The following is a 20208-nucleotide window of genomic DNA, read 5'->3' as shown; positions in this document are numbered from 1 at the left end:
CTGCACTCGGCCCCCAGAGCTGGACGCAGTACTCCCGCTCTTGTGAGACCCCACCTGAGTAGAGGGGCAGGATCCCCTCCCTCGACCTGCTGGTCACGCCTCTTTTGATGCAGCCCAGGACATGGTTGGCTTTCTGCGCTGCAAGCGCACACTGCCGGCTCGTGTTTTGAGCTTCTCATCAATCAATACCCCCAAGTCCTTCTCCTCGAGGCTGCTTTCATCTACATCCCTTCCTCCTGGTAATTCCTGGGAGATTCTTGTCATTAACTGATGAATCTAGTTTTCCTCCAAAGCTTCTGAATTTCTCCATATTGCATGTTTCTACGGTGCACTGTTGGACAGGGCCCCAGTCATCCTACCGGTAGTTTACCTCACATGAACGCTCAGAACTTGTTGGCTTGCTAATTGCTGTTGCAAAACCAACATCATAGTTTACATCCCCTGCCACTTTAACCACTCCTGATGGCAGTACCTTTCAGAGGGTTGCTTTTGTTTACTTGAACTCCCCTAGGAACTGAGTCTATACTAACTTACAGAAATGCAATTTGTTTTTAAGTTGAGCTACATTAAATTGGGTTTAACTTAACTAAATTAACTAATTTCATTCAGCAAACTAAATTAAGGCTGTGGTTTCACAGGCATTTTAAGCTGACATAGCTGTGAGTTACCACTGAAGCAAGCGGTTCTACTAGCTTCCTTCCCCAGCAAGCCACATTCCTACCACCTCACTTGTGCCAACACCAGCAATCATGCAACGGGCCAAGGCAGAAAACCGGTAAATATGGAGGTTTGCCTAACCAAAAAATGAAAATCAAAGATAAGCTTTCTGCCAGATCACTTCCCTGAGTTAGCTCACCCGTGAACACAACTGCCACCAGAAAGGTACTGCCAGTAAGGGACAGTGGGCAGTGCTGATCCTGGTAGCAGCAGATACATCTGTGCTGACCAAGCACAAATTAAGAACCACCTCATGGTAATTGTACCCAAAGTAGTAACAAAGCAGCAGAACAGCACCTCAACGGCAAGTCTGCAGTCCGGGACAGGAACAGAGCTTCCAGCACTCCCCACCTGCACCGAAATACCTCACCTCCGGAGGGATCACGCAAATACCTGTTTTACATACCCAGGCTGCAAAGCCAAAGCCTGGACAGATCCTGCTACAGCATCCTCTAAAAAAGTGGAACACACAATAAATAAAAAATGGCCAACTCTCAATTATGTGAAATGCACACATTTCACTTGCTGGTTTTTAATTTAAAGAATGACTAGAGTTCATCCCACACAACTTAATGAAGATTATTTGACCTATATTTGAACTACCTGACTGCATTACTTACAATAAAGCATTAGCTTGGTATCATTACCCTTTATATACAAACATAGGTAAAATACATATATATACACACTAACAATATATTTTTTGCTCCATTCTTATTGTTTCTGTTAGGGACACTGATTTTCTTACATCCACTTCACTATAATTCTAGCACAGGTACAAGTATACTAACTTACTCTTTGTGGCATATTAATAACTCACAATGCATCTCCATGTTACTGAAACTACAAACATTCTTAGAAAATTATTCAGCATACTGGAATAATTAGAATAGTTCAAGGCTTTTGTTTTATATTCAGTTCAAAGTCACCTGAGTTGCTGCTACCTAGGTCAACTAATACCTGGAACCATGCTTATTCATGATTTCCATGCCTCAAAGAAATTAACTTTTCTCTGCCTGGAATCACTGGTCTAAAAAGAATTATACTGGTAAAGTTAAAAATTTTTAAATCCTTGGCTACCAGATGAACAGCAAAACATAATTTGCTAGAAATAACGATCAGTAAGTACAGATTACAGTACGTGGCCTCTTGGCATCTATCAGTTTACATAACTTCCTTAGCCAAAGGAAGTATTGTTGCTTTTTGTGCTTTTAGCATTAAAACAGACTAAGCAGTTTATGTAGCATAAAGCTGCCTTGTATCACACCTACTCTAACCAGAATATGTGGGAAAAATTATCTTGGAACAGTATCTGATGTTTCTCTTCAGCAGAAATACCTTCTGTAATTCTGTCCAGAAAGACTGTGAGTCTCAACGAGACAAAGAACATTTTGGCGTAATATACTTAACACTTTTAGACATGTTTATTAACAATATTTACAGTGTTTCTGGCAATGTCCAACAAAGAAAAGAATAAAATACATTCCTCATACAGCAGCTTCATTTCAGTTAATTCAACCTGCCTTGCTTCCAGCTTTGTTTCTTCTACTAAGGAGAAAAATACTTAATTTCCTTTAGCTCATTTCTCACATTACCAGTATGATCTCTACTGTATCAGAGAGGATCTTGAATACGTTATGCCCCAAAACCTCTTATTTTGTAAATACATGGAAAAAAATGAGAGACTTCACCATGTTGGTGAGAAATGATGCAAGGATCTTCAACATACAGCTGGGTATGGGCTTAAGACTCTTTGCCTAACTTCAATTTCAGTTACGTCTATAAGCAGAAGACACAACAACATAAAATGCTTTCTCTGCTCAAATCTACATGCAGATCAACAGCCTCTTGTTGAGGCAGCTGAAAAGTGTGTGAGGAACAGATTATCCACACTCTCTGCCTGGCAAGATGAAGTTCAGTAAGATCAGTACTGTCTGCACACACCCCAGAACTAACAAATGAGGGCCACATGCCTGTTTAAGGTGCTTTAGCATACACACCCCTTTCAATAGCCTTGCCAATACGATCAATAAACAACAAGAAAAGTCTCCTCTGCAGAGGCCCAGGACTGAATTTGCACTTTGCCATAAGGACTGACAAACCACTGTGATGATTGAATCTAAGGTTTTTGCTACAAAGGTAACTCCTGGGAGAAGCCCAAGTCACAAAATAACCCCCTGGAACCACATGCTGCAAAGGACAAACATAATTTGTGTGCCGAGGAACAATTATAAATGTGTGTCACTTGACAGAACCACCACCAAAGTTTTAACATTAATCCAGAGACCACTACATTTAACTATCATTAGATCTTTTAAGACATAGGAAGTTAAACTCATGCAAAAGAATACTTTCTTTTATCTATAAAATGAGCTCATAGTTCTCCACAGAAAAGGAATTCTCCACAGCTTTAGCAAAACGCAGAGAAAAGTAACTGTTACCCATAGCCTAGAACACATCCATGCTATAGTGAATAGCTTGAACTCCACTGTTAGCATGGTTGAAACTGACCCTTCAAGAATTTGATTACCATCAGTAGAATGAAGTCTCATTTCATTATTAAAACTCTTCTAGTTTATTGATCTCCATTTATATAGAACTTTTGAGTTAACAGGCATTCCAGACTCATTCAGCGAGCAAGACAACCCCTCTTCTACTCCCTGCATTTTTGAGTCCTCTCACTTTCTGAATGTTGTAGCAACTTTGACATTTTTTAAACTTACGTTGAATGTGAATGAACTGCTTTGGTTGCTTAAACTCTCCTTTATACAAACGATTGTAATAGTTGACATTGCTCTCCGCTTCAGGAACTGGGATAACCATGCTCTCTTTCTTTTCTCTGAAAACTTGTTGTGCTGAGATAGCCCGTTGCAAATGATGTTCCTGCAAGAGGAAATTTTAAGAGTTTGTTTATTTAGGTATCAGTACATAGAAGTGCATAGAAAGACATTAATCCTTTTCTCCTACTGTTTTCCTGGTGTTTCACAGGAAACCCAGATAAAAAGAGCTGAGACTTTACTGTATTTTTTGAGGACAGCAGGATGCTTGCTTTCAGGTTAGTGACAGGAGAAGATGTGTCCTCCATCATTTAGTATACCGTGGGGTTCTTAACTTACAGGAATCTTAGAGCTCCAGTGAATGTATGGCAGGACCACAAACAGATGACAATCCCTTCATTCAGACAACAGCACACACCTTCTACCAGACTTGGAAAAGTCAAACATTCAAACTACACAAAATAACCTCAGTAGAAAATCAGGGCTGGTATAAGCCAAACACATCAAAACCTGTCATAGAGAAAATTTATGCAAGATCAGTTAACAAATGCGTAGTAAGTCCTTTAAAGTATTATAAGCAACAGATTCAAATCAAAAGAATAGTTAATTTCATCATTCCTGCCTACCCAGCAATTCTCACTGGCTTGCTTTCTTTAGAAGTTCAGCCAGTTAAGAGCACCAGAAAGAACAGTCATCACAGAATAACACCTCAACAGCACAGACTTCCTAAACAGGTATCACTAGACTTTATTCTTACAGGACAGGACTCAATTGCTACAGAATCATTTCAAGTAAAACAGAGATCACAACAAATGTATTAATTTACAAACATCTTTTTTTCACACAGAATTTTATTAGTTAACTCCGTGAAACTTATCTACTGCTGCAAGTTAGCACTAACCCGGGGCTTTTCTCTCAAAGATTTTTCATGAATACTTGTGTTAAAGAAAACCAGTACAAATATGGAGTATTCTGATTCATGCTACCATCTCTGTATCATTTCAGTGCAATCTGCAGAACACCTGATATGAACTGACCAGCAACAAGAGAAGCCTGTCTGGCAGACTGTCAGAAGATGGCATGATTTTTGTTACCCCTCTTGCTGTCTCCCTCCCTGAGCCAGGGGCTGGCAGCTGTACAGTCTATGTGTAAGCTTCAGACCCTCCGGTGCAGTTTCCTTATTTAAACCATTGCAAAAACATCTCATGCTAAGACTCTGAATGGCTAAGTTGGCACATGCTGCCTTCTGTGTGTCCAGTAAAGAGGAAGAGTGGTAGACTTCACTAGGACAAGATCTTAAATCACCACAACCATTTACTTGGGAAAGTTAAGTTATGAGCTGGCCATCCATGCAAGCTGAATATAAAACAAGCAAACTGCAGTCTCCAAGCAGATTAACTACTAGTCTCCAGCAGAACCAGGAGCCTGAAAGTTTCATTCTCTTTTGACTGTTGTCCCCCACCACAGAGTTCTTGCCTACAGCTTCCAAAATTTGAGGGAAGGGAGGAAGACACAGCACAGTATCAACCTGAAATCAATGCTGAGCTGTCAGATCTACGCAACCTTACCTTACTTATTCCAGGGGCTTCAAGTTATCCTCTAGCAGTTCTCGCACACCTGACTGCTGGAAAGAGCATTTGTTCCAAACAGAAAAAACAAATCCAAAACCAATACAACAAAAAAAAAAAAACAAAACCACTTTGCTATGTTGTCTCCTCCTTTGGTTTTCTGGGATACCCCTCCCCTGGATTAACACCGGTGACTATCCGGCCTCACAAGAGGTCAGGCATCACCACCACAAACAGGAGAACCAGCCAGCGTTTCGATAACTACATTGCAACGCAGTCTCACAGACACGGTGGTCTTGCACACAGAGATTCTGTGCCGCATGCTTAGTAAGCCCTCTCAAGAACAAGATTTCTTCCTCTAATTCTAACATTAGTTTAAAAAAGGTAGTGAATAAAAACAAATCTTTAAAAGTATTTAAATGATATTTATTAAGTTATACTCTCTTAAATATTAAGATCTCACAGAAACACAAATAATGTCATTTCTGCAAAATTAGAATATAACAAATCAGTGACTGGAAGAGCAGCTTGGGGCATCTCCTGGAGCAGATGAAGCAACATTAAATCAAACTATCAGGCTCCCAAGTGATTGCTATTAGAATTAAGACAAGCATGCCATCAAGTATCTGGTGTGATCTGCTTGAGTTACTACATACTGAGTAAATCTGTCACTTCACCATTAAAATGCGTCTTTGAGAGCTTCACAGCACTGAGTAGGTAATTCAACTAAAATAAAATTTGTTTCAATATTGCGTCGCTTTCAACTGATGTCCCTAGAGTTATCTCCTAACAGCTGACACCACAGTACACAGGAGCTCCACAGAAACACTGTTACCTGCCCAACTCCCACTTGAAGATGATTATCTATGCCACCAGATCGGTCAGCTGTGACTTTTTCAAGTCCTGAAAACCTCTGTTTTCCACAGCCCCTCTAAGTAACCTGTTTCAGTGACGTACTAACCCTCTTTTGCCAGAAGTAACAAGAGCAGTTCTCTCACCCTCCCCTCAGAGTAGCTTTTAGCCACCAAGATTACCTTCCAGTTTCTCAACATCTTTGAGAAATCCGGGGAAAGCAGAGTAACAGGAAAGAACATTCCAAGGGCAGCCTCACTACTGACAAGTGGAGGAGCATCATAACTTTCAGAAAAAGTAGTGAAAAAGGACACACAGCAACCAAAATTCAAATCATCTTTTGGCTCCACAGCCCATTAAACAGTGCAGATGAGCAATTCAGATTCTCAGTTTTTGGAATACTGCTAGTAAGCATACAGAGAGTTCCCAAGGAATATCTGACAATGGGTGTTAGTACTCACTTCACCATAAAAAGCCTTCAAGCATAACACAGCTTTGAAACAGAAAAGTCTTAACAGTATTACTGTCACTTAAACAGTAGATCTTCAAAAGACAGATAAACCGTGTAATTTTTAAAATCGGGGGGGGGGGGGGGGGCAACAACAACCCCTATCTTTCTGCTGAACATGAAGTTAAAGAAAATAGAAATTTTAACTCCTGAAAGAGTTCTGTTTAAACAAACTCTGAAGACTTTTATATGAAAATTGGTCTAATTAAATGGCTTTATTAAACCTGAAAAAGCATTTTTGAAGATAAATTAACTGGCATACCAATACACCTTTTTGTCTATTTTTCACCTTTTCTTATGGTTTTGAAAGACATACACCATATTTTAACTTGTACTTTGTTGTGAAGTAGGAGAGGTAAAAAGATCTCTCACAAAATAACTGAACATTAGAGAAAACAGCAATGATAGCAAACAGAACATGGTGCCATGTGAATAAAAAGGAGTACCTGTCAAAAGAGTTATTACCCACTAATTCCTTAAAAAGCACATCCAAACCTTTCTCACTAGTATGGCAAAAAATTTCAAACAGATACAGCTTAGACAGTCCTTTTTTTTCAACTAACAGCATAACAGAATTAGAAATATCTATGTTTTACATATACTAAACTGCTGCTTTAGCATATTTATGTGTTAAAACAAAATTGTTCTCAAGTGAAACATCCATCTCTCTAGATGCACTTTAGCCATGCAGGTACCTTTGCTGTACAATCACCACACTGACAACAGTTTACAGCAAATTGCTGAAGTCACTGCCTTTATATAATCCAGTAAGTTTTCCTTGGTGCAGACAGCCTGTCCTGCCAGCATAAACGCACTCACTCCGTGTGGAGTGGCACAGTCTCACACCCCCTCCTCTGAAGCTCCACTCCAAATGACTTGACAGCCATGCACAACAGGGTTGACAGAGAGAATAAGTATCAGCTCTTGTCCAGAACAAGACTTGAAATCATACCTCTGAACCCATACCGAGAGACTGCAATCCTTGCTTTAATTTTTCCTCAGAGGGGAAAACCAAAAAATCCTACATCACCAGTACCTAAAAATACTTAGCTTTGGTTGCACGTGTTCAGAACCAAGCTCAAAGTCCAAATAGGAGCAAGGTACCTTCCCTGTTATGTCCTTTCACCCCTGAAACACCACAGATTGCATGTTCTTTCTCAACTTTCTATCTGAGAGTTTCTTCACTATGAAAAAAGCGTTGAACAATAGCAATAAGTCAACAGGCAATGTTCTCATAAAGATTCTTTTTGTTAAGCTTCAAGGGAAACAGTGATTGATACTGAACCTTATTTTTACCCATGAGAACTATATTTACCAACATACTCCCCTTTACTCCACTCTGCAAAACAGAGCACTTGGATCCTACAGACTAGTTTGGGTTTTTTTCCTTATCCTTTAAGTTCCCTGTTGCCATCCACCTAGTACTCTCTATGAAATAGTTTACCATACTTTAAATAAACGTTCTAGGTTTTTTGATGAGCATGGTTGGAGATGCCTACGATTGAATACCATCTTCACACTGAAAAGCTGATCTGTCTTAATTAGGAAACTCCAATGAGCAACTCCTTACTGATACAGACATCCTAGAAGACAAACCTTTAGGACTAAACATATCTGTTCCCTTCTTCATTCCTTAAAACTCACCATACGAGCAATGCTACAACTCTTTAAAAAGTTATTTCACCACTTTTATTCACTTACCAATATTTACATTTACCCTGTGAGATACAAAGTAATGAAACATATTACAGTTTACTGTGACACTGTTTAAGAAAAGAATTTCCTCTTTGCCAGTCCTCTCACAATAGAGCTTCAGGTCACCCAATTTACATTAGATATCTGCAACACTGCAGACTTAAATGAAAGAAGTATCTTGACAGATGTTACCAAGACTTTAAGGGAAACAAAACATAACGTACCACAGCTTAGCTGTTAAAATCAACTCTCTTAACAAGATAGATGGCTTTAACTCCACAGCACTCCACTGTAAGTACAATAAAGGAGAAAAGTGAGTTTATTAACTGCTTTACCTACTCAAAATAAGCTATTTCTCAGACAACCTAGTCAGCCTTCCAAACTAGCTGCAATCAAGAATAGAAAGCAAAGAAAACAAGGAAAACTTTCTAAACCCAAGAGATTCTCTTTGCTTAACATTACATTCAAATTATAAAAATGTCAATTAATTTGTATTTCCTATTTAATACAGAGATTCAGAAACAAGAAGTATAGAGTTTTAATCTGAAACGTGCAGACTCATCTTGTGAAGCCTCAACCACAGCTAGTAACACCTGTTGACAAGACTTACAGAAAAAAAAAAAAGTATCATGGAGCTTAAAAGCTACTTTGATGAAAAGCCTCTCCCCCTTCTAAAACCACAGCCCGACCTACTCCCTCTTTGCAAACCCCTCCGCTGTTTTCTTTATAAAGATTTCTGGTTTTTTAATAAATATTTCCAAGTCAAAAATGTAAACACTCAAACACCATCTTTTGTTTTCTTCTGTGGTTAACCCTTCCAGTCCTTAACTGCCAGAAAAAAACATGGCTAATGAATATTTATCTTCCTCAGTGCAGAAAGAGCTTGGTATTTTCTAACAAGAAAGATTCATTTGTCTCCACAATACCAACAGGATGAACCTTTTCTTGAGCTGCTAGCAGCTTACTGGCAAAGTGGGTTTTGTGGGTTTTGGGGTTATTTTATTTTTTTAAAGGAGATTGCCAACTTAGTCTAAACAAAATGATGACTGATTATCTGAAGTATGACTGATTTCTTGCTCTAATGTTATCATAACTGAAAGTGGATCTAAGCAGCTGAAAGGCTTAAGAGGGAAAAAGTAAAATAAAAAGATACCTACAGAGCTGCTTTCCTTTCTTTCCCCTCCCTCTGTCCTGGGACGGAAAACAGTTAACTGAAATAAGGAGCCACATATAGAGCAGGAAACCTGTCTGTGCCCCACAGCAATTTTCACCCTTGAGATGGCAATGAGTAGCTTAGGAGAAACTCATTGCTTCATTTCCAAGTTACTTTGAAAAGCAAACATTTTAGTGAATTAGCAAAGCTGATCATATACTATTTTCTACTGATCCAATGAAGAACTAATCTATTCAGCAATCATATGTTTCCTTTTGCCACATGGTGTCCCCTTAAAAGGTTATATTAGTCATGAAGTAATGCAGAGAGCTGAGCAACAACAAACATTCACATACTAAGTTCAAACCAGCACACCCAGAGCAAAGCTGCTCTGTATGACTGAAAGCTCTCTCAGTTTCCCTAAGGGGTTTCTGACTCTCAGTGGAAGGAAGCTCAAGAAAACCCACAAGCGGCAGGAGGAGGTGCTGTGTAAGGCCCTCTCTACAAGTGGAAGGGCTCACGGAACCAATTCTCAGTTTCACTTCTGGCCATATCATGTTTTTCCAATATGACAACCCCCACCCCTTTTTTTCTTTTTAAAAAAAAATAATCACAAGAACCACTTGTCACACACTCACTTTCCATACTGCCAAATTATGACTACAGGCCAAGAAAAGCACTAATAGTAGGCTGCTGTTACAGATGATTCAAGGAAGCAGCAAAGTGAACCAAACTGTACTACTTTATCCTAAACATTCACCGAAGTCCCTAGAACAGGTAAGATTTTTCTTATTTAGCTACTCTCAAGTCACTCCATTATTTCAGAAGTGAATGAACTCACATGTCAACAGAAAAAACAAACAAATCACTTTTCTGTCACTTTCTTCCCTTTTCCACTTCTTAAACAATTGCAATTTCAAAGCAATGCTAGTGCTCCCTAAAAAACAAAGACAAGTCATTCTGTGAGTACTTTACATACAAATCATCTGATTACAGGTAAGTCACCTGAATGTTATCTCAAGAATGCTGATGTAGGCTGAAGCAGTACAACAGAAGAGCCACCAAAAAACACCTAACTGAGCCCGACATCCTTGGGTGACACTTAGTGTCTAGATAAATAGGTCTACATAGGAGCTGTATATCTAAGTGAAGAAAATCCAATTTGGATGAAAAAAATACCAAAAAATTCTTTCATTTCCTCTCTGGCAGTCTGGCTAAAGCCAATTTAAGCACTATATAGCGACTACAGAATGGCAATTAGCCCATGAGACACTGATGGAGGTACTGGAGGTATCATCAGTCTGAGATGACCAGAGAATAATCACAATCGGTTTTGTGTTTCTTTAGTTCACCTTGCAGCACAAAACCACCCCACAAAATAAAAATCTCTACATACATTTAATGCTGAAAAAGCAAACGATACAATTTCAATCATCCTATGCAACAGTGGACAGGAAACAATTGAGAGACATCCCAAATATTACCCTACTGAGTGGGACAGCAGGAATGTATGCGAAGATGAGCAATCTCTCATTCCTATAATGATTTTTTGCTATTTACAAACATATTGACACAAAACTGTCACTGTTTACGAAACATCAAAACCACCCCTACAGCACTATATTTTAATGCTACAATTAATTATACAAGTTTTTGGTCTGCCAAAACTTGAATACAAGTTATCAAAAATAGAATTATTGTTATAGCATAACAATTAAATTGAATTATTAAAAATTCCTTTTGGAAAAACTGAATATGGTACCTTATGAGAAATGTATGTTTCCTGAAAACCAGGACCTTTTTTCCTGAAAAGCAGGACCTTTTTCCCCCCCAAGATGCCTTTGCATGACCTTAAGAGAAAATTGTTATAAGTACTGCAACATGTAGTCAAAAGACATAGAAAGCAGTCTTCAGCTAGCTCCTTGTGATACATTTGTATCATTCTCCAGGTAACTAATGAAACCTTACACAGAAAATTGTTAACAAATTGCATTTGAGGAATTCCTTTTTATTTTCTCTACAGTTTGCTTCAATTAGCATAACTTGATTGTCCCAAGTCAAACAGGGATGGAAAGATACATACCTACGTACATAAATATTCTCGCTTATTTTTAATGTAATTAACCCCACAATGTATTTTAAAAGGCTGAGATTCCACGACAACTAGTTTTCCTCTTTATTAAGTGCAGTAGCATAGCCACAATCTGAACTCAGCTCGATTCCTGGCTCCAGTGCCATCAAGACCTTCACGTGCCCACGAGTCACGAAACCGCGCTCCTTGCAGAGGAGAGGAGGAAGAGTCGCTACGAGGAAAGACTGGAAATTCTCCAGCTGAAGGTGGTAACTGCTCCCCACGGGAACTGTCTCACTGCTGGGAGGCCACAAGGACCTGGAAAGGCTGTGCAGGGGCGGCTGCTGCCTCACTCCATCCCACAATTAGAGATTTGCATTACCCAACAACTTCATAACAACACGTGGCATCTGGTCCCAGCACGGAAACCTGGCTTGAAGCTACTCAACGTGGCTAAGATGTCTGAGGCTACTTGCTCTATGATATTTGTTAGCAAAGAAACTGAGTTATATTAAAGGACAAAGACATGCACTAAAAATAAGTTCCTGTGGTCCAGGTAACTTCCTGCCTTAGCACTGAAGTTACCAGGAGCCTGGGTACCAAACAAGCCCTGTAATTTCATCTTCACCAGCAATGCAATCCCCTGGAAAGTTTCAGGAATAACTTTCACATTCAAGAAGAAGTTGCTTACAGTACCTCTCCCTCTTACTGCACTACATATTTAATCTTCTGACTTGTGTGTAACATTTTCTTTCCACAAGTAAGATCCAAAGTTCATATTATGGATTTTTATTTAACTGAGATACACACACCAATACCAAGGAATTTGTATTTTACAGACCATTTAAAACAAATGTCCTCACCAAAGTGATGAAGCCTGGAGTGCTGAAGACCTGACAAACAAAACAGAAATCCATCCTATTATAATAAAAAAAGACACCAGAGATTGGTTCTAAAGTTAGGTCAACTTAGAAAAAGGTTTAAAAAAAATTAATACACCAATGCAAATACAGTAATTGGTAGTAATAAAAACTACAAAATTCCATTTTACCTCAAGAAATATATATACAATTATTTCAACTTTCTGTAATAACAGTGTCTTATTTATCTAGTCATTGGATACCATTGCAAGACATCCAGTATTCGTTTATATTTAAGTTTAGCACAGGGAAATCAGACATTACCAGGACACTTCACAGTAGAAAGAGGTTTTGTTATGCAACTCAAACTGGTCAAGCAGATTAAAATTGTGCCATAAAAATGGCAGAAAACTAAAAAAAAAAAAAAAACCTAAATTATAAATTAAAATGTAAACAGCAGAAAACAACTAGGGAAAAAGGGGGCAGGAAACACTTCTAAATATGGCTAAGAATTTCTATGTACATGAATTACTTTGTGTCACAGGGGACATGGTAAGATCGAATGGAGAAAACAGTAGTTCATTGATATGGAAAACTGATGGAAAAATTACTTTAACAAACTGGAGAACAGTCTCACACGGCAAGCTGTGTAAGCCCTAAACTGTCGCAATTTAAGATGACACAAACATGAGAAAATACCTCACAGAGAAAATTTCTACTGAAGTAGACATGTTAGTGAGGTGTAGAGCACAGCAAACTTCAGGGACCAGAAACAACTCTATTAGAGAAAAGCAACCCAGTTCTGTCCTCATGCATTTACCAGCGGGGAATGACTTCTTTCTTTGCCAAGTAACTTATCTGAGAGGATACAACTCTGCTATCACTCACCTACTCTTTCCTCTCTGATGCATGCATTTAAAATAACAACAGAGCAAAGGCATATTTCTATCTAATAAAGTCTGAAATTCTTACTCTAGGTATTTACTTGTTGGCTTATCTCTGAAGAAATAAAGAGGTTTTTTTAAAAAAAAAAATCAGAAGCAGGTGTGGTAATCTCTCCTTTTACCTTAAAGGATTAGGCATTACATTGGTGTAAATGTATTAATCACGATTAGAAATGCACCAAAGTAAATTAGGAAAAATAAGAACTCAGAATTTTATTTTATTTTTCTTTCTGCAAACTTCTGTTCCCTTATATTTAGAGGAGTTCTGTTATGGACAGGGACAGTATTTTAACCCAACACCTTCAGTCATGCTATATAGTGATTATTATATATTAGCAAGAAGGAATTTGCAAAATGGATTAAAATCAAAACTTCAAAATAGTATATTCCAAAATACTTCAACTCTTTAACTGAGAACTAGTCAATATTAAATGCAAAATTCTAAGTCTATATTGATATTTTTAGCTTCATAAAATTATTCTCTCTACTTCTTACTCCTTTTCATACACAGTAATTCAGTTCTGATTCAGTTGTTCTTGTTACACAAATTTCAGTTCTACAATTAATCTTCACCACCAATGGCTTTTGGGACACCTAAGGTTTAACCATAATTTTGTTTATGTAAATATTAAATGTGTTATTTATATTTTAAAAAGTTGAACAGTTAGAACAATAAATATGCTAAAGCACATAACTGTAAAATAAGTATAAACAAGGCATAGTTTATTAGCCTTGTCAGCAAAATAAATTACAAATAACCTTCTGAATGACTTGCACCAATCAAAATTATCTTTCTTATGAAAGATAATTAAAATCAAGATTAATATAAGCTGATCTAATGTCTGTTGATCTAAATTATTCAAACGGGACATCTCAACTGATCTCAGTCAACACAGAAATTGTACAAAGCTGACTACTGCTCAATTTTGCCAAGCAGGAGCAATAGGAAATCTGGCACCATGCAATTCAAAGCACAACTGAAGCTGCCCACGGTACTTCTTTCCAAGGTTTTCTTAAATTGAAAGAAAAGGAAAAATTGCTACCTACATTTGAGACGTTCCAGAGCTGAGCAACAGAGCATAGAGCAGCAGATTTCAAGATGTTCTCCTAAACTGTCATCACAGAATTACATCTCATCCTGAGGAAACCAACCTATAAGGGAAAGTTCCTGCATAATGAACCAGGGCGTGACTCTCAATTAGCATCCACGCAGATACCATTGTTCTCCACTAAGGACTCAGGCACCCAAACAAGTCAGGACCAATTTCACGGGCCAATGTTAACTGACCCACGCGTACAACACTAGCCTGCAGCAAAAATGCAACTTTATCTAAATTAAGAGTGTGGTTTTAAGATACGGCTGAACCCATCTAACCTCAGGATGACACTAAAAGTGTAGTACTCTCATGCTTCTGCTTCCAAGCCTTCTATCCCCACATGCTCCTACCACTTCTCATAAAACTACAGGATGTTCAGCTTTTCCATGGTGGGCTTCCACCTCACATTATCGAGTCAGAAGGGCGTCAGTACTCTGAAAAGCAGACGATCCCTCCCCATCCATCCCTCTGCCTCAGCCGTATCTTAAAAGCACACTCCAAGATAAATTACTTGACATTTGTCACAGGCTAAGCCTATACTCACACGTAGTTGTTACAGGTTAGCTGATAGGTGTTAATGTGATAAACCCTAATAAACTGATAGTGAGTTTGAGACTTAAGACCAAATCTTTGTGTTGTTTAACTTCTGCCACATAAATACAGCCAGAACAAATTAAAACAAAAGCTACTCAGTTTAACAGTTCACCAGTTAACAATGCTCAGCTAGTCTGGCATTTTGATGGGGTCCCCATTCATCAACAGTTTATTTTCATCCCCACTGCAGTGTCAAGCTAACACAATCCAACCTACTCAGTGTTAAGTCTGACATACTGTTATCAAATGGGACGTTAAAAACCGCCAGCAGTGGTGTGAAAGGATGTGTCTGTTAGCTACAAAAGTATTTTGCAGGTGAAAGCACAGGAAGGATAGAGGATCACAGCTGAAAGCGGAAATAATGGCTGGGAAATGGAGCCGAAATGTGCACTTGGGAGGAACATCACTGCATGATGCAACGGATCTCAAAGCGAGGGAGACAAACACAGGACCTGAAGGCAGAGGAAGAGGTCTTATAAACAGAACTGAAGTTTAAAATTCCATGACTGAAGATTACAACACAGCATTATGCTACCTACTACCAAACATACTCAGGTGATCCCAGCAGTCTCCTAACATACCCAAAATATGGAAATAAAGGTGCTGAACTCAAACTGCGAAATAAACTTCTACTGTGAATTACATTTCCCTGACACAAAAGCCAGTTGATTCTAATCAAACAATCCCCGTTTCTTTCCTAAGGAAAGTCTGCTGTCTTGATTTCACCTACTGTTGCAGGGAAATACAATCTTTTGAGTTTCTTACTTTGACTTTCATAAAGTATTTTTGAGAGATTTTTCTTTTACAGAATATTTGCATGGTTTGAACTAAAGTTATCCTCTATTGACTTTCCATTTTATACACTGGTGTCCTGACTTCAGGTTATGAATGCACATACAAATCTCAAGTTAGAATAGGTTCTGTCCACATGGGGAGTAATTTATGTACATTTATGCTTTTAAACCTAAACCAGGCAGGCACTTCTGATCAACATCTTAAGTCCTCACTGATTTGATACCTCCCACCTTGGAGATACTCAAAAGCCATCTGGACATGGTCCTGGGCAACAGGCTCCAAGTGGTCCTGCTTAGGTGGGGGGGGGGGGGGAGGGGGTGGCCAGGATGACCTCAGGGTCCCTTTCCAGCCTCAAGCTTTCTGTGAGAGTCTGTAACGATTGTATTTAAGAACCTTCCTAGAAGCCATGGATGCCAACAGCACAACTGACAACAGAACGTCATCTCTAAAAGAAAATACCATCATCATCATCATGAAATTTAAGCAAATTTAAGACACCTATTGGTTAACAAATATAATTTAGTATAAATAATTATTGCTAAGTTAGGGGGAATAATAATCTATCCATGCTATGAAAGCACTATCTGTAACATTCCCATATATAAAAACAACTTTAAAAGACATATGCTTCCCAATAAAGATGTGAAAGTGTGTCTGGAGTAGAGAGGGGGTGACTCAAGCACGAGCAGAAAAACAGTTACACTGAATTCTAAACTCCGAGTTCACTGCAGAAAGCAAGCAGGTAGCATGGGGGCAATCAACACAATTCCAGTAAATTGAATATGTAACAAACATGACTACTTGCCTTTATGTTGGCAATTAGCTGTAATACGTGATCAATTCCATTAGTCTCCTTATAAAAAACCAGCACTATCAGTTAATGCAATGTACAAAAAAGAGCATAATCTGTAAAGTGTGTAACATCTCAGCAATAGACAAAATAGGCAGAAGCAGAGCACCTCTGAAACCCTCAGCCAATACCAGCGTGCTTATACTCATGCATGCAGGATGAAGCCCCTCCAAGAAAAGATTGAGAAGTGACTATTATTTGATCTCATAAACAGAAATCAGGAAAAAAAATGCTTAGGCATAAGAATATGTGCAAGAAAATGTGAATGTGGGACTGGGACATAACTCTTTATTTTAAAGAGCAAGTGAGCTTTGCCATAAAGTTAATGATACCTGTGTGTATACACATATTTTGAAGTCCTCCTGATTGAACTCTTCCAGTTCGTTTTATCAGCAAAACTATCCAAACAAAAAAACCTACGACTTGTGCAAAGTTAATGCTTCCTGCTTTAAAAGGAGAATGAGTGTGCTGCTTCAGAAGCAGCTCCAGGACACTTTCAAAGGCAGGTGCTGAACTGAATGAACTACAGGATGGAGAGAGTACGAACAGAAGAGAAAGCAAGAAAAAAGAAAAAAAAAATTCTTAAGTTAACTACTTCCGACCTGTCAAATACCCAAAATTGAACATATTTAATGACCAGTGAAAGATCATCCTAAGGACCGACAATGAAAGTCACTTCTCATTCGTACTCTGTCAGCATTTTAACAACATTAAACCATGTCCTGAACTTGCTATTCATGTGCTTTTTCCTGTAGAACCTTAGCCTTGTCGTGTGATGTCAAACTTAGCCATAAATGAACATATGTTCAAACAAGAATTTTGAGATGAATGTTCAGATTTTGCCAGCTTTGACCTGGCAATCTAGGTATCATCAGTTATTACCATGCTTTTAGCTTCCTAACAACTCAAGTACGTTTATTTCTGAAAGCCTTCAGCCTGAATTTGCCTCATTATTAAGCATGATTTTCCCCCCACAACATGCAAATCAGCAATCTCCAGTAACATACATTCAAATAGAAAACACAGTTATGTGATAAGAAACAAAACCAGGGCTTATCTGTTCTGCAACTTTCCCCCTTCTAGCCAAAACAATTAATTAACATTATGAAATACAACTCTTACTCATCAGAAAAAAAAAAAAAAAAGAACAATATGAAATGCTCCTGCTCAGATTCTGAAGCTCGCAAGAGGACATCTTCCTGCTTTTGCTTAATAGTACTCTCTCACATGAGTTTAAAAGCAAAACAAAACACAAACCCACACAATTTTCTTCCTCAGGTTTAATTAGGGTAAATTATAAACACTTGCTAACATAAACATGCTACAGACCAGAAGCTCAATTCTTTCACAGCTGGGATCTCCAAGTGAGAAAAATGAGTTGCTGATTTGTAAAATGTTGCAAGTGAAAATAAATCTCCAAGATACTGCAACAGAAATAGTTCCAACATATTCACCAAGATCAAATCAAAAGAAAAGTCAAATAAAGATACTCATACTGACAAACTGGGCAGTATAATTTTTTAGTAATGGGATGACCAGCAGTGTGTCTCGTTGCCCACTCTGGGACTATGGTGACTGTATGACATTTTAATACACAGTCCAAATAAGTTCAGTAATAGTAGTAGAAATGAGTGATAATCATTAGCCCCACACAGGCTTTAAATCTTTCTATGATCCAAATAACACCACTAGTCTAAAACCAAAACAAACAAACAAAACCCCACAAAACCACCGCATTAAAAACAAAGGGACCAACATCTGTATTTTTGTATATACAAAATATCAATCATGAACAAAGCGAATCATGTGTCTGTAGTAGCAAAACTAGGTTGTAAAGAACAGGTCAGACACGTCAATCTTAACCATTTTAAATCTCACAAATCTGTACATACATAGTTATTTTCGGTGAAAGTCAGACGCAGAAGATTATATTTGACCCCATGCTATACTGTACTACAAGACTTTTCTGATTTCCTCAAGGCTTTACACGGGGTGGCACAGCAGGGACAGCAGCGCACTGGGGCCAGAGTAACATCAGCTTTGTGCCTTTGTACAGCAAATGTAAATCATCAGCCACCCTGATGGTTCAAACACGGTTCACAAGATGCATCTCTGGCCAAAGTCTGGGCTAAAAAAAGGCCTCGAGATGTCAGAAATTACTATGTGGATCTCTCCCCCACCGCAAAAAAAAAAAGTCCCTTTCAAAATACATCAAATCAACCACAACAATATTTGCTATGAATAAAAGCTGTTTGAATATTTCCTAAATATTTAACTACTCTCATCTACAATAGCCTCTCCTACAAGGACTTTACATACCACTACCACAAAAATTTACATTAAAGAATTATTTGTGCAACACTAGGAAAAGGGCTACTCCATTAATGAAACTGTCGCTACAGAGCGATAATCTAAACAATCTACTAATAGTACAGTTAATAATCTTGTTTGGCTGATGTGTCTAGCACTATGTTTATATATTGCTTCAATGACTATTTCAAGACTACTGCATAACATATCATAGCCACATTTCAGTGCAGAGAACAAACTTCATTCTTATTGAAAAGCAATATTTTAGTACAACACTAAAGCACTTTCACTGAAGTATGAATCTAATCTTCTTCACAATCATTTAAGCAGCGCACAAGCAGCTTGCTTGAACTCTGATAGCAGTTTTTCATTAACAAGTTTATTTAAAACATGACATCAAAATAACACAATCATTTTGAAAAATAAGCCATATTTTATAAACATTAAATGCAAACACAGCACTGCAAGTAGACTTTAAAGACTGAGAAAACCAAATCACTCTGCAAGATTGCTTTGTTAGCACCACACTGTTGTTGCTTTTAAATATACTCCCAGATTCTACCAAAAATTTATTGGAAGCTTTGATCACAGGGCATTACACATTGTGAAACAATGGGGGAAATAGGGAAGAAAAAGAAAAAAACAAACCCAAACGCCAAAACCCAAACCAAAACAACTCACAACGGTAAGACAGAGGATTCCTTTTAATATCAACAGTCAAGTGAGAAAACCAATCAGAGAGGCATGGAGCCTCCTTTGACAGCTGTAACCTCGGAAAAGCCAATCCACACGCACAGAGAACTGGCTGAGGCGGAGACACGGATTCATTGAAGAAATTCTTGAGGGTGCATTTACTATCGGCTCTACATACAAGTACAGACACATCAGGCGACAGCCTATATCTGAGCCTTATACAACTCTAAGGAGCACAACAGTCGATGTTTAAAGATCAGCAAGACAAACCAGTACATTCAAACGGCACCAGAACTGTCAGCAAGCATTTTCAAAGTGGTGCCGTCCTACTGCTTGTCAAAAACCCCAGAAACTTATCTTTATCTAAGTGGGTAAAAGCCTTTCCCTCCCATACCACCACCAGAAGAACAAGCATCACATATCTGTTTTTTAACGTTTGCTGATTTATTTACAAGTCATCTAAAAGCCTAATAATGCAGTAAGTCCACGTGATGCATCTGACATTTAATGTACACCACGCAGCACAAAACATCCCTTTTTCAAAAGTACGCGGCAGGACGCGTACTCGTTACAACTACCGAGAATTCTTCAGGGATTGCAGGGAACTGCAAAAGCTCTACAAGCCGGAGCTGCTCGCTATCCCTTCCAGCCCCCCCCCCATCCCTGCCAGCGCACATGTGGACAATCTGTAGCAAGGAAGCGTCCGGCTTCCTCCGCTGTCCGT

The 20208-nt window shown here is 38.5% G+C and overlaps 1 protein-coding gene across 1 annotated transcript in view; it reads right to left on the bottom strand.

Moving 5' to 3' along the window:
• EPC2 (enhancer of polycomb 2) overlaps positions 1–20208 on the bottom strand; it is a 48715-nt gene that overhangs the window by 27631 nt on the left and 876 nt on the right. The window contains exon 2 of the mRNA XM_075757285.1: positions 3441–3600. Within this exon, the coding sequence (XP_075613400.1) occupies positions 3441–3600 (160 nt within the window). The remainder of the gene's footprint in view (positions 1–3440; positions 3601–20208) is intronic.

The sequence above is a fragment of the Balearica regulorum genome, chromosome 6 (genome assembly GCF_011004875.1).
Source record: "Balearica regulorum gibbericeps isolate bBalReg1 chromosome 6, bBalReg1.pri, whole genome shotgun sequence".
NCBI lineage: Eukaryota > Metazoa > Chordata > Aves > Gruiformes > Gruidae > Balearica > Balearica regulorum.
The sequence above is the reverse complement of the archived record's forward strand: the minus strand, read 5'-3'. Positions and strand labels throughout refer to the sequence as shown.